General features: G+C 35.5%; 1 protein-coding gene across 1 annotated transcript; it reads right to left on the minus strand.

Moving 5' to 3' along the window:
* Positions 1-477: 477 nt before the first annotated feature.
* On the minus strand, positions 478-10,330 carry LOC109053657 (IQ and ubiquitin-like domain-containing protein). The gene is given in 10 exon segments (XM_042753480.1): positions 478-3,138; positions 3,489-3,674; positions 4,528-4,776; positions 5,872-6,078; positions 6,170-6,340; positions 7,317-7,492; positions 8,607-8,773; positions 9,747-9,921; positions 9,996-10,163; positions 10,285-10,330. Coding segments are annotated over 8 exon segments (1,389 nt in total). The 5' UTR covers positions 9,818-9,921; positions 9,996-10,163; positions 10,285-10,330; the 3' UTR covers positions 478-2,976.
* Between the last annotated feature and the right edge of the window lie 3,522 nt (positions 10,331-13,852).

Genomic DNA, 13,852 nt, shown 5'->3' on the forward strand with positions numbered 1-13,852 from the left:
GTGATTCAACTGTAACCTTATGAAGCGACGATAATACTTTTTGTATGCGAATAAAACAAAAATAACAACTTTATTCAACAATTTGTCTCCTGTGTCACTCCACATCAGCGTAGTGCCATTTTGGTGAGTCTTCTTTCAAATCAAAACGTAAATATACGTAGAAAACATATCCTTGTGGCGGAGGACACAGAAGAGCATACGCTGCCTGATTCGCCAAAATGGTGCTACGGTGATGTGGAGAGACACAGAGACAAATTGTTGAATAAAGTCGTTATTTTTGTTTTATTCGCATACAAAAAGTTGCTTTTTCACTTCATAACGTTACATTTGAATCACTGATGGACTATTCTGACGATGCTTTTCATACTTTTCTGGACCTTGACACTGTTATTTACTTGGCAGTCTATGCGACAGTCACAAGCCTCCCTGTCTTTATCCAAAATATCTTAAATTGTGTTCCGAAGATGAACAAAGCTTTTACGGGTTTGGAACGACATGGGGGTAAGTGATTCATGACAAAAATTTCATTTTGGGGTGGAGTATCCCTTTAAGACTGGTTTTGTGCTCCAGGGTCACAATTGCGAATATCTTGTAATTGTGACTCTCACATCGCACTATTGTTATTTAATTCTAAACAATTCTGACTTAATTTTTTTTGTGACTTTATTTTTCATAATTGCAAATTTAGTTCTTGTGTTCGCTACTTTACATTTCAAAATTATGATTTTATCCCACAACTGCCATTTTTCACATAATTACAAATTTATATCTTGTAATTGCAACTCTCTCATAATCACAGCTTCACATCTCACAAATGTTATTTTATTCCAAACACTTTTTTTCATAAAATTTATTATTTCTCATAATCATGCCTTTGAATTTTACAATTGCAACTTTCCATTCCACAATTGAGACTTTAATTTTTGCGATGAAAAATTATTGTATTTTCTACTATACTAAAAAATTGTCACTACACTACACTCATGCAATTGCAAATTTATATTTCATAATTGTAACGGTTTTGTAACTGGAACTTTACATCACACAATTATTTAATTCGAAACAATTCCAACTTTTTTTTTGTAATTGTTACTACAGTATATATTAGAAAAAACTTAATTTATTTCTTGTAATTTCTACTCTACATTTCAAAATTGTGACTTTATCCCGTAACTGCAAATTCATTTCGTCCTATTGTTTTTTTTTTTTTTTACCTAATTTTTGACTATTTCTTATTTTTATCTGTATCTCACTAGTGACTTTTATTTTTTCCTGAGACAAAAAAGGCTTCCATAACTTTGTGAATCATAAAATGTGGCAATGGAAAATTGTGAATCCAATGGAAAAAGTCACAAAGAGCTGGCCTATGACCGACTGTAATGTCAAATCCGTCCGAAGACGTTGAGGTTAGTTGATGCTGTTGAAGTTATATCTTCATGACCTCCCTTTACAGTCATCATTTCACAGTCAGGATTACCAAGGATTTGAAATGCAGAATGGTGTTTCCTTGAAATATCATTGGATAACTTGGACGGAACACTAGCTTCATCTTGTCTGCTCTATTACACATTAATCGCAATCCTCAAGCTCTCTCAAGGAACAAACAGAACAGCTCTATCAGAGATTACATAAAACTCCACAAATTAGTTATCAATATGAGCATTATAAACGTCAAAGCATTTTCCAGCGTCCAAAGATTACAAAAGATTGCACAATACTGGTGGGAACAATAATGGAGAAAATCTCGACTTACCTTTGACTTACTTTATTCATACATACACAAACAGTTAGATCAAACAATAACCTTAAAAAAATGTTGCTCTCAGGGCCCAACAAGTTTTTCATAATACCTTCATTTCAGCAAACAGAAGTGTTTTCTTTGTTACCGATTTAAAGGATTACAGTAGTAGACATTACAGTTTTTAAAGACCCTGGAACCCACAAACACTTTTTCTTATTTAATTCTTATAAAAATGCTGAAGTTCCTCTTATATTCAACAAAAAGCATCTGCATCTGTTCTACCATCAACACCTAATAAATTCACAGTTTAATCCTTTGTAACATAACTTGTTTTTCAAATGTCCTCCACCCTATTAGCTGTTTTTTGTTATCATGTTCAATCGTTTTTGAAGATCAACTAAGTGTCATTAATGTTTCTTACATGATCACAGAATGATAGTGATAGGGCATGTGCCAAGGAATATGATGACAAGCCAAATCTCTAATAAAACCCATTTTATTAAGCACAGCTTATAAACTTACCTAATGGAGTCCTGTGGTGCTGGTGGTTTCATTCACATTTGTTCAAAAGGAGACACAGGAGGAGGTTCTTGACCTTTTTCTATAATTGCAGATCGTAGATTGCTCACCTCCTGATTAGATCTAGGCTATATATCATTTGCAAAGGTCTAATTAAAACCTCTTCAACTTGTGCTTTTCAGGCTCCCGAAGTGTTCCCGGAAATAACTTTGTAATACATTCTTGTATGGAGCAATCATGGAGGGATAATCTACTTTTTTGTCATTCTAATCTCTATTTTTTTATGCAGCTTACTTTGTACTCAAGACTCATAACATGGTAATGCCGCATTTTTCACAGGATTGTAGTTTTGCTGCTCTTTTTACCAATTATTATTTTACAAAATACCAATGAAGTTGAAAATAAAAGGAAAACTTCTTTCTCAATTACTGCCAAATAATAAGTAATTAGCATTAATGAATGATCCTAATGAATGGAAAACAGAGCAGCGAGAAGTGAAAGACTTTTAATGATCAGGGCAAATTGCACAGTGCAATGGAGTAGAGACGAAAAAACGGCCCCGCTACTCATGGTTTAAATTAACATAAGATATTCAAATTCGAGAAATGATCTTGAAGAAGAATTCTTAAGAAGGTTTTAGATTTCTATACTTTACTGCCCACAAATAGTGAAGCTGCAGATGTCCCTGAGCGCCCCGCAGGATTGTGGATAGTCTCTTAGCGATTGGTGATGGGTTTGGAGGCCAGCAGGTTGCTGAGGGCAGAAGGCTGAATCTCTGCGTCGTGCAAACATTCAGCCATCGCAGGAATCTGGGAGAAGTAGTTCCTAGCCAATGTGTGTTTCTGCTTGACATTACGGATGACTACCACATCATATGCCTGCAAGTGAAAACAGCAGACATTTGTGAGGCGGAACGAATGGCGGTGCTCTCAAGTGGTGGGAGAGACAAATGTGTTCTGTAAATGCATTACATGTAAACACCATCTCTAAAAATTAGATATTGCCTTGATATTGATATTCATGATTTTGAAGCTCTGTTAGATGTAATCATTTATATTTGTTGACTAAAGCCTGGTAATATATTATATTATTCTGCAAAAGCTTTTTATTCTGCCATTTTATTCTGTAGCTCTACTTGGTACTTAGATTAATGCAATATTGCAATTTGAGGTTAATCATTTATTTCTGTGTAAAGAAAACCATTCAAGAGCAGAAGTGGCCGCAGTACCTTCTCGATGTTCTCCAGTTTGAGATGTGCAGCCGCCTCATACTTTGTAAGTAGGATGCAGTTCCATGGGCTCCAGTCCAAATGCTTCTCCCACCAGACCAGCAGTAAATCATGAAGGTCTTTCCAGCTGCTCAAAGCCGACTGAGCCCCCCACAACAAATCCACCAGGTACCGCAGGTCCTGCTCCTAATGAGGACAGGGAATGTCTTGAACACAGCATGAACTTGGTGTTCTATTCCTCTTAAAGACGGACTGTGTGATTTTATTCCCGCATTCTCCACCAAAAAAGAATTAATATCACATTTGACTGATATGTTTAAATCATGCAGACTAGCATGATAATGTACAAACAGCTGTAGTCTTTTCAGTAAATTTTAATTTTTTTCTTTTTCTTGTTTGTTACTGCTTTCACATGTAAAAGAGATGTAACTACAATATTGTTGTATTACTGTTATATTGTGTTGCATCTAAAAAACAGATTGTTAAAAAAAACTTGTTTTATTCTACTTTAGGGTGGTCCATCCTGATGGTGGCAGCCATGTTAAAATCACATGACCAATAGTGTCAATAATTTTTGTGTGCAAAGAAAAAAAATAACGACTTTATTTAACTATTTCTTCCTTTTGCCAGTCAGTCTTTGATGCACATTCACGAGAGTATCACAATGCATGTTTGAACCACTGATGTCACATGGACTATTTTAAAGATGTCTTTACTATCTTTCTGGGCCTTGAATGCGTCAATTGTGCTGCTGTCTATGGGAGGGTCAGAAAGCTCTCGGATTTCATCAAAAATATCTTACTGTGTGTTCTGAAGATGAACAAAGGTCTTATGAGTTTGGAACAACATGAGGGTGAGTAATTAATGACAGAATGTTCCTTTTTGGGGGAACTATACCTTTAAGACATGTATCATTAGTTTATATAGAATAATTTCATGTGATGTGTCACAAGTGAAGGAAAAAGGCAGGTTTTGAGAAAACTGACATGGATGGCTCTTTCCATACGCTTGAAATGAATAACGAATGAATAATCGTTACCTGCAGCAGGTAAGTGATTTTGGGTTCTGGGCTGCACTCGGCCTCAGATTCCTGCAAGCACATGAGAATGTTCTTGTAAAGAGAGAAGTCTTCTCTTCGACGAGCCTCATTGTCTAAATTCATACAGCGGTGACAGAGGCCAGCCGAAGATGCGTCTGTCTTCAGAGCAAAGTCAGTGGATGACTGATACTCATTACAGCCACAACACAAATAGATGTTCTTTTTCAGGTCAGCAGGATCCCGAGGCACCTATGGAGAGCAGGGTAAATAATGGAGTTGGTTTCAAAGAGTGAGATGACCAACCAAAACTTCTTGTTTTGAAGTGTCTTTACAACTGGAAGTTGTTTACAGAACTAACAGCTAACATCACACTCACTTTGATGTGTAGGGTGAAGTTTAGCTCAGTGTTGTAGTCAAAAACAGCTAATTTGAGTCCAAGTCAAGACTGAGTCCAAGACCATAAAGATACAGACTTAAAGATGAAGAACAACACCATGAATATACATGTAGTGTATAGTCCAAGATGAGGAAAATAAGATGAAAGTAAGATGAAAATATGATCTTGGTCCTTGAATCGAGTCCTAGACAATATTTTCATGGCCTTGGTCATGGTCGTTAAAGGGATACTCCACCCCAAAATGAAAATTTTGTCATTAATCACTTACCCCCATGTCGGTCCAAACCTGTAAAAGCAATTCTTCTCCATAAAACACAATGTAAAATATTTTAGATGAAAACCGGGAGGCCTGTCCCATAGACTGCCAAGTAAATAACAGTGTCAAGGTCCATAAAAGGTATGAAAGTCGTCGTCAGAATACTCCATCTGCCATCAGACGTGCAATCTGGGTTATATGAAGTGACGGGAACACTTTTTGTAAGCGAAGAAAACAAAAATAATGACTTTATTCAACAATTCCTTTGTCAACAGTCTCCTCTGTCTCTCTCCATATCACCATATGCTCTTCTGTATCATCCGCACCACAAGGATGCGCTGTTTTCTTTCAAATCAAAGCTAAATACATGTAGAAACAGCGCATCCTTTAAGTCCATGACCATATTTTCCTCATCTTGGACTCAGACTTGTGGACCAAGACCAACACCATGAAAATATAGTCTTGGAATCAGACTCAAGGACCAAGACCATGAAAATATGATTTCGGACTTTGACTTAAGGAGCAGGACCATGAAATATGATTTTGGACTCGGACTCAAGGATCCATGACAATATAGTCTTGGACTTAGACATGAGGACCAAGACCAATATATTATTTTATGTCATGGACATGGGAGCATGTGGACTTGGTCTTAACTCAAACTTAACCCTCTTCTGATCTCTGTCTTGACTCGACCTACAACACTGTTTTTGCCACATAACCACAGAAACCGGGACACCTGAGGGTTGAATGCAGGGGTTTTGATGTACTGGAGAAAGAGGGAGGTTATCCTCTTCTTCAACCCCTCCAGGTTGCACTTTTGAATGCCCCTCATCAGCAGGTCCACCTCCCTGTCAATCAAGTCCACTATATCCTGTGTTAGCTTGCATTTATGTTCCTGTTCACAAGAACATTTTAAAAATGAGATGAGCAAATACATGCTTCTAGAAAAGTGTTTATATTTTGACCATCACAGATTTGGAACTGACCTTTACGGTGCGTTTGAGAGTGAGAAGCACATCCAGACGTTCGTCCTTTGTGAACTAAGCCTGGGTGATGCAACTGTACCGGTCTCACAGCTCCTTGGCTCTGATGGTGAACTGCGTGTCCATCTGTGTCACCTTCCCATCAAATGCACGCCATTTCTTTGGTTCGGCACACTGAGAAGAAGTCATACAAAATAGTCTTTGCAATTTCTTAGTTTTTTTGCTTTTAGTAGAGATTTCTATAAAGGAATACAATAAATTATAATAATATATAGAATGATATTATCATTGTATAAACATGTTTTGCACCTATGCAGTTTGTTTATAAATTCATATTTATATTAATACAACCCTCTACGAGAGAATTGATGCGCTACATGTCAACAATATTTTTTGTTGTATTTTCTTGTCAAAATAATGGCGTTCCTTTGGAATTCTTCAGCTTTTAAGAACTTCTGGGATTTCTGGTAGTGGGCGGAACTAATGTGCAAATGCCAATCTCATTGGCTGGTGCTCACCTATTATCATCCCTGTTTTGATTTCAGCAAATCAGTTCGAGCGAACCCACAAAACCTGATTAATATTCATGAATCCAGCAGTTTATTAATCCTTAATACGTTTTATAGGTCTTATTATTAGAATTTGTATCATTATTATCTTATCAGTATTTTTGTTAGTTTTTTTTTTTACAGACATTTGTTTTATATGCCCAATGTAAAGTCTGGGTCATGAAGCAAAAACAGTTAAAAAAAAAAAAAAAAACACTGCTACGGAGGAGGTAACATAAAAAAAAAAAGTCTGTTCTGACTTTTGATCTAGCATATTATCAGTTAGTTATCATTAGCCCCTTGTCACAAAGTGACATTCAGCGTATTTTATTACACTGACATTTCAACCGGAGCAACATTAGGTGAAGGACACAATGGAGAAAAGTTACGAATCAGCAAGCTTCAAAATTCTAAATCAAATTAATCTCCTGCCATGCAGATTTATCATTTATAAAATCCTAAAATTTAAATACATTTGAAACCCTTTTAAAAAAATTTAATGCAGAATTTAATCTCAGAATTTCTCTTTAATGCACTGTGTACAAGCAAATGTTTCACTTTAAACAATATGTATGCTCATGACGAGACAGCCGATAAGACACCTTGTTGAGGAAGGCTTGCATGGCCTTATCCCGGTTCCTCGTGCCTACACACATTCTGTGCTGTTCTATGGAGGAGATGAACTGGGTCTCTTGCTCCAGTAGAGCGCACAGCGCTGCCTTTCTCTCCGCACCAGATAAAGTGACATTGATGTGTTCCACTTCCTCTATCCTCCATTCTGACACACAGAGATAAAGAATGAGAACCATCATACTAACTTATATCCAAATCACTGCACACATTACAACACATATATCTCCATCTCAGTAAATATATAAAAATCAATTTTTACAATAAGTCCGCTATGATTTCATAAATAAAATAAAAAAGATACCCTAGAAACCATTAAATTAATAATAATTCCTTTATGCTCACCAAGGCGGCATTTATTTAATAAAAAAAATACAGTAGAAACCCTTATATTGTGAAACATTATTACAACTGAAAATAACTGTTTTCTGTTTTAATATATTTCAAAATGTAATTTATTCCTGTAATAAAAAGCTGAGTTTTCTGCATCGTTACTCCAGTCTAGTGCCATATGATCCTTCAGAAATCATTCTAATATTCTGATTTGCTGCTCAAGAAACATTTCTTATTATCAATGTGCTGCTTAAAAATTTTGTGGAAACACTTTTTTTTTTCCCAGAATTGTTCTGATGAATAGAAAGTTGGTAAAAAAGAAAAAATGTATTTTAAATAGAATTTTTTGTAACATTATAAATGTCTTTACTCTTCCTTTTTTTATCAATCTAATGTATCCTTGCTTCATAAAAGTATTACTTTATTTAAGAAAATAAATAAAAAATAACCTCAAACTATAATGATGGTCTACAATATTGAAAAATATTTTACTTAAAAAAAAAGAGGTCAGTCTGTGAAGGGACTGAAATGAATGAGTCAATAATTTATTATAGTCAGTTCATTTGCATGAACCGACTGAACCCACCTATTGACTAAAAAACTGCACAAACATATAATACGTCCAAAAAAGGAGTAGCTTGTAAAAGCTATTATGAGAGCAGCTAATCTATTGACATCCTACTGAAAATTGTAGTTAAAGCTGACTTTTTTCTAGCCAAAAATACAACTTAATGTGCAAAGTCAAATATAAGTCATTTGAGGACTATCAGTGGTTCACAGATTTTCAAGAAGACCTGTTATTAAAATAAAGTCAATATTTTTTGCAGTTCCTGCGGTGATTTTAGTGGGGTGGAAAATGTACTCGGCACCTTTAAGTTAGTAGCATTGCTACCTATAGTTAGTTACTACACAAACGCTCACTTACACACTTTTCAAGGCATTATAAAGCAGATCAAAGTCTGCCTTTGACTCCGGATTCATCCTGCAGTGATATTCATCTCTGATCTGCTGCTCTTTCTCCTCTTTCTTCCTTCTCTTTTCATTTTCTACCCATGCCAGATGCTGCTCTTCAGCCTGTCTCAAGCTGTCTGTGAAACTGTGTTGTTGAATAAAAGTATTAATTTATTTAAAAAAAGTGTTTTATTGCTTGTTTATTTTGTGAAAAACAGAATATTTTATCCTTCCTACGTTTCAGTCATTCATTAATAAATAAATAAATAAAACAAAACAAAAAATGTTTTTATTATAGATAAAAAAAAGTTACATATAGATAAAAAAGTTTTGATTATAGATTCACTCCTTTTGTGTGTGTGTGTGTGTGTTTTATAAACAATAAACAATGGATACATAAAATATAAGGGTACATTTTTATACAAACACATTTTTTGAAATATGTTCATATACAATATATTTAAATTTAAATATTAATTTTTTTTAAATATTATATTTTGTATACAATATAATTTATATAGAATTTAGGGCCAGATTTACTAAACGGGCCAAATTAGCAGAAAAATGCAATTCCAAAACATCACTGATGGGCGTGGAAATTTCTGCGGGTGAGTTACTGACAATGCGCAAATTAAAGAAAACAGACACAACATCTCATTTCCATAATGACCAACGAATCTGAATGTGTTCTTCTGGCATTCCAAATAAATTCATATGTGTGGAAAAAATCCTCTGTTCTCTGCTGTGCCGCCTCCTAGCAACAACAAATCCAAAGCGCAAAATAGTTTAAGACATGTTTTTTTGGGCATTAAATAATGGCACAAATACCAGTAATTTGAATAAATCCTGACAGTACTATTTTAACATCAAAAGTTGACCCTAAAAGTTGAATTAAATAGTTAAGTGAATGCTTTATATGCCATTTATCTACTAAATGATAGCTCCTTTAATTTAATACAAATAAAAATTGAGGCAAAGAGATGAAAGTTCTGTCCATCTAAAGTGTTTTATTGCTGTGTACGGTGTCATTCACTTAGGGGTTTAGCATAGTGGAAATCAGCATCCAAGACTGTAATTATCCATTTTATAATGTGTATAGTGTGTGTGTGTGCGCACACCTGTGTATCTCTGCTGAACATCTCAACACCCTTGTCAGACTTCTTCTTAGGCATCGTCTGGACAGCATCATGATGATACTCTGCCTTGGTCACATAATGACAGTATCCTCCAAGAAACGCCGTCCCTCGATTGGCTCTCTCGATCTCCAACACCACATCCTGACTGAGTCTGTGTCTTCAAGCGAGAGACTTGTCACAAAGGCTCGTTTCTCCTCATGATGCGCTAGTCAGCTGTAACCTTGTTTGTACCTGTTTGCACCCTGACAGCGATGACATCTGGGATGTTGTGCTCCTGCTGTGGTTTGACTGGTCTCACGGGGTAATTCTCTGGGTCTAGTGAGCTCATCTCAAACTGGACCATCCCATGAGGCTGCACGCCAATGTCCATCAGCGTCTGGTCATCTTCCACACTTTTTTCTAGAAACAAATAACTAAAAATTATCAGTGAGAATTGGCAACAGTATAGGTTAGAATATTTGGGACATTTTTTGCCAAGTCATCTTAATGGCAAAAAGTGTCCCGATTTACCCGAATTCACCTCTACAGTATGTGTGTCTTCTTTTCTTCTCAGAAAATTCCTAATTCTAAACACACTTTCGAGTACCTTTTGTGTCTTTACCATCTGTTATGATTTGTATGATGTCTGATGTGTTTTTTCAGATCCAGGATTGTGAGGGCAATAGTGAAGGCCACCGTAATCATGTGAGATGTGCACATTTATTTTTAAATTTTCAGTTAGTTTTGTGTTTTTATATTTTAATTATATATATTTTATATATTTTAATTAAATATTAATAATATATATATATATAAAAAACACACATATATTTGATGTATTTTTATTTATTTACAATAGACACATTTATATGTTTTCACATAATATTTATATTATATATATTTATTAATATCTTTCTGCTTTAATTTTATTTTATTTAGTTAACGATTATAACCCTGCTCCAAGCCATGCCAAGGAATACTAGGGTATTACCATGGTAACGTTACATGGCAAAAAAAAGTGTTTTATTTTGGTGCATGACTAAAACATGATGCTAGAAAACATGGTATTGCCAAGACACCACGAAACAACCAGTGTAATACCACAGTATTTTATATTTTTAGTTTATATTGTGTTACACCAGTTGCTGTAGAGCTTCCGACATCACTGGATGAAAGTGTCTGGTTGGATTCAATTCCTTGCTGGGTTATATTGTCTTAAAGATTCAGTCGAACCGATTCACAAAGCATTTGTAATCGTAGCATTTATAAATTGTAAAGATGGTTAATTACCCTTAAAAAACTGGATCTTCATATAGTCTTACCTAGTATTAGTATATCCCTGTACCATGGTATTAAATGGGTTCTCCTAAGAATTATTGTGCTACTACAGTACTATACATTCAAAAAACATGGTAGGCCTACCTTGTCCAAAAATACCATGGTGCAATTTGTTATTGCATATTAACGAAATTAACAATAACACTTATAATCTAATAAATCGGGCATAAAGTTCCAACCTTACAATAAGAAACAATATAATTTCCACTCGTTTTGGAACCAGTTCATTGAACCGTCCCGTCCAAATGAATCGTTTCACTTAAATAAATTATGACTTCCCAACTGAAAAATCACTTGATCCTGTCCCCTGCTGTGTCTGATATGCCTCTGTAATAATGAAAACAAACAATGCTGCAGCTTGCAAATTAGATTAAGATTAGGGTATTTTAGTGCACTTCATTGAATAAATGATAGAAAGGTGAATTATCTCGTGTGATATCACTTCCCAGAGTATGACAACATATTTTATTCAGGTGTGTGTTGCCTATAAGTGACTACAATAGAAACAATCTATATCTAAGGGAATGGCATTTATTGCATGGCACTTCACTGGCAAAGAAAGCAGGTCATGGTCAGATATAAAAGCTCATGTTACTTGGTGGTTAGATAATTGACCTTGATAGGTGAGCCTGCAGTTATGCTTACTGAAAGGCTCATGTTTGTAAATATAACTCATTTTGTTGCACTTTGCTCTGATTAGCTCCAGTATTCACTGATGCTCTACGATTTATGGAACATATTTTCTAGATGGGCATGTTATGCGGGACAAGATGAATGGAGATGGATTCACCGATTATCTCATTCAGCTGAACTTTGAAGAGTCTTATCATGAGGCTTTTGCAAAACCGAAAAACAGGTATGTATGTTCACATAACATCTTCTAAACTAACACATTGGTTTGACTGATTGATGGATTTTTTAAAATTTTTTACTACATGTAAATTTTCATGAAAACTGAATATTTAAAATTGCAAAAAGCAATACTTTCTCTCAGAACATTATTTATATTCTTGAAGCTCTGCCAGTTGTGAGAATTTGAAACTGATGGCACCAATCCAGTAATGGATCAATGCCTTCAAATATTTTGTTTCTGTTCTATCACCTTAAACATGAAAAGATAATTGAGGTTCCTCAGATTGTCATACTTGCTGAACCCCCTGAAGAACCTCAGGACCCTTCTGAAGATCCCTCAAATATCCTATTGCAAGAGTTTCCAAACTCGGTCCTGGAAGGACAACATCCTGCAGAGTTTAGCTCCAACTTTTCCCAACATACCTGCCTGTAATCACGAAGACCTTGATTATCTTGGCTCAGGTTTGTTTAATTGGGGTTAATCGCTGCAGGACAGTGACCCTCCAGGAGCAGAACTGGACACCCCGTCCTATTCAGGTAACTCAAGTGTATACTTCAAGCGCTAAGAGTAAAAAGTGATCAAAAGGACCTTATATACTTATATACGACACATATACTTAACTGATATACTTACAATTCCATTTACAGAGTGTTAAAAACACTGATCTCAGTCACAAGCAAGACCGCTCTCACAGACACGCTAAGCAGATGTGAACTGTTACTTCACAGAGGTCAATGACACAGTGTTTCCCACTGCCTTACAATACTGCCTGAAGGATGAGGAGATGATGCGATTACTTCGTTATAATGGATATGATGTAGGCAAATGTTTCCATTGTCACCACAATTTCCATTTCAACATGGGGTTTGCTTGGAAGGACATGCATCTACATAAACTAAGGAAAAACTTCTTTATTCAGTATTGCAAAATGTTTACACCTGGTATTAAGATGTGTTTTGGTCGATCGGATCACAAGTAGATCCTCATAATTCCTGTTTACACCTAGAGTTTCAATGCGTCTCTTTTGTCTACTTTCAACCATCTGACATCAGTTTGACGGCTTGGGGAGAAAATCCTTAACCATGCCCTCCAACTGTTAGTTTGCTGTGAACGAAAGATGAGAGGAGGAGCACAAAAATAAAACCCCACCCTCTACTCAATTTTCCATTTCAGTTGGAAATTCATCACCGTACTGAAATTAAAGTCGGCAGCAACTTCCAGTTCACTTGGACTTTAAATCCTGTCTGGCTGGCGCTCTTCAACAACACATCTTGTAATGTTTAAGAATTACATCAGTAGGCAGAGAGGAGATGATCTTTCGTGGATGTTCGAATGCATTTTCGAAGTAGATTCAGATCCCGTTTACCCATGTATTTAACAGGGTACTTGTGTAATCAGACTAACAAAAATGCATTTTACCAAATTGTTGAATGAAGTCGTTATTTTTGTTTTCTTTGTGCACAAAATGTATTCTCGTAACTTCATAAAATTAAACTTGAACCATTGATGTCACATGGGCTATTTCAACGATGTCCTTACTTTCTGGGCCTTGAACGTGTCAGTTGTGTTGCTGTCTATGCAGGGTCAGAAAGCTCTTGGATTTCATCAAAAAAATCTTAATTTGTGTTCCAAAGAACGAAGGTCTTACGGGTTTGGAAAAACACGAGAGTGATTAATTAATGATAGAATTTTCATATTTGGGTGAACTATCCCTTTAAAAGAGACTGTTTCACCTAATATTTTGTACACTACATATTGTTTTGTGATTAATAATGTATTTTGGCATTATCTTAGCAACATGACATAAACAAAGTCTTTTCCAATGTCCTTTGTCCTGTCGGCAGTCATTGTGTTCCTGCTCACTTCCATAAAATTAAATCTTTGTCGCATCTCAACTTAACACAAAAACCCAAAATCA

The sequence above is a fragment of the Cyprinus carpio genome, chromosome B25 (assembly GCF_018340385.1).
Source record: "Cyprinus carpio isolate SPL01 chromosome B25, ASM1834038v1, whole genome shotgun sequence".
Taxonomy (NCBI): Eukaryota; Metazoa; Chordata; class Actinopteri; order Cypriniformes; family Cyprinidae; genus Cyprinus; species Cyprinus carpio.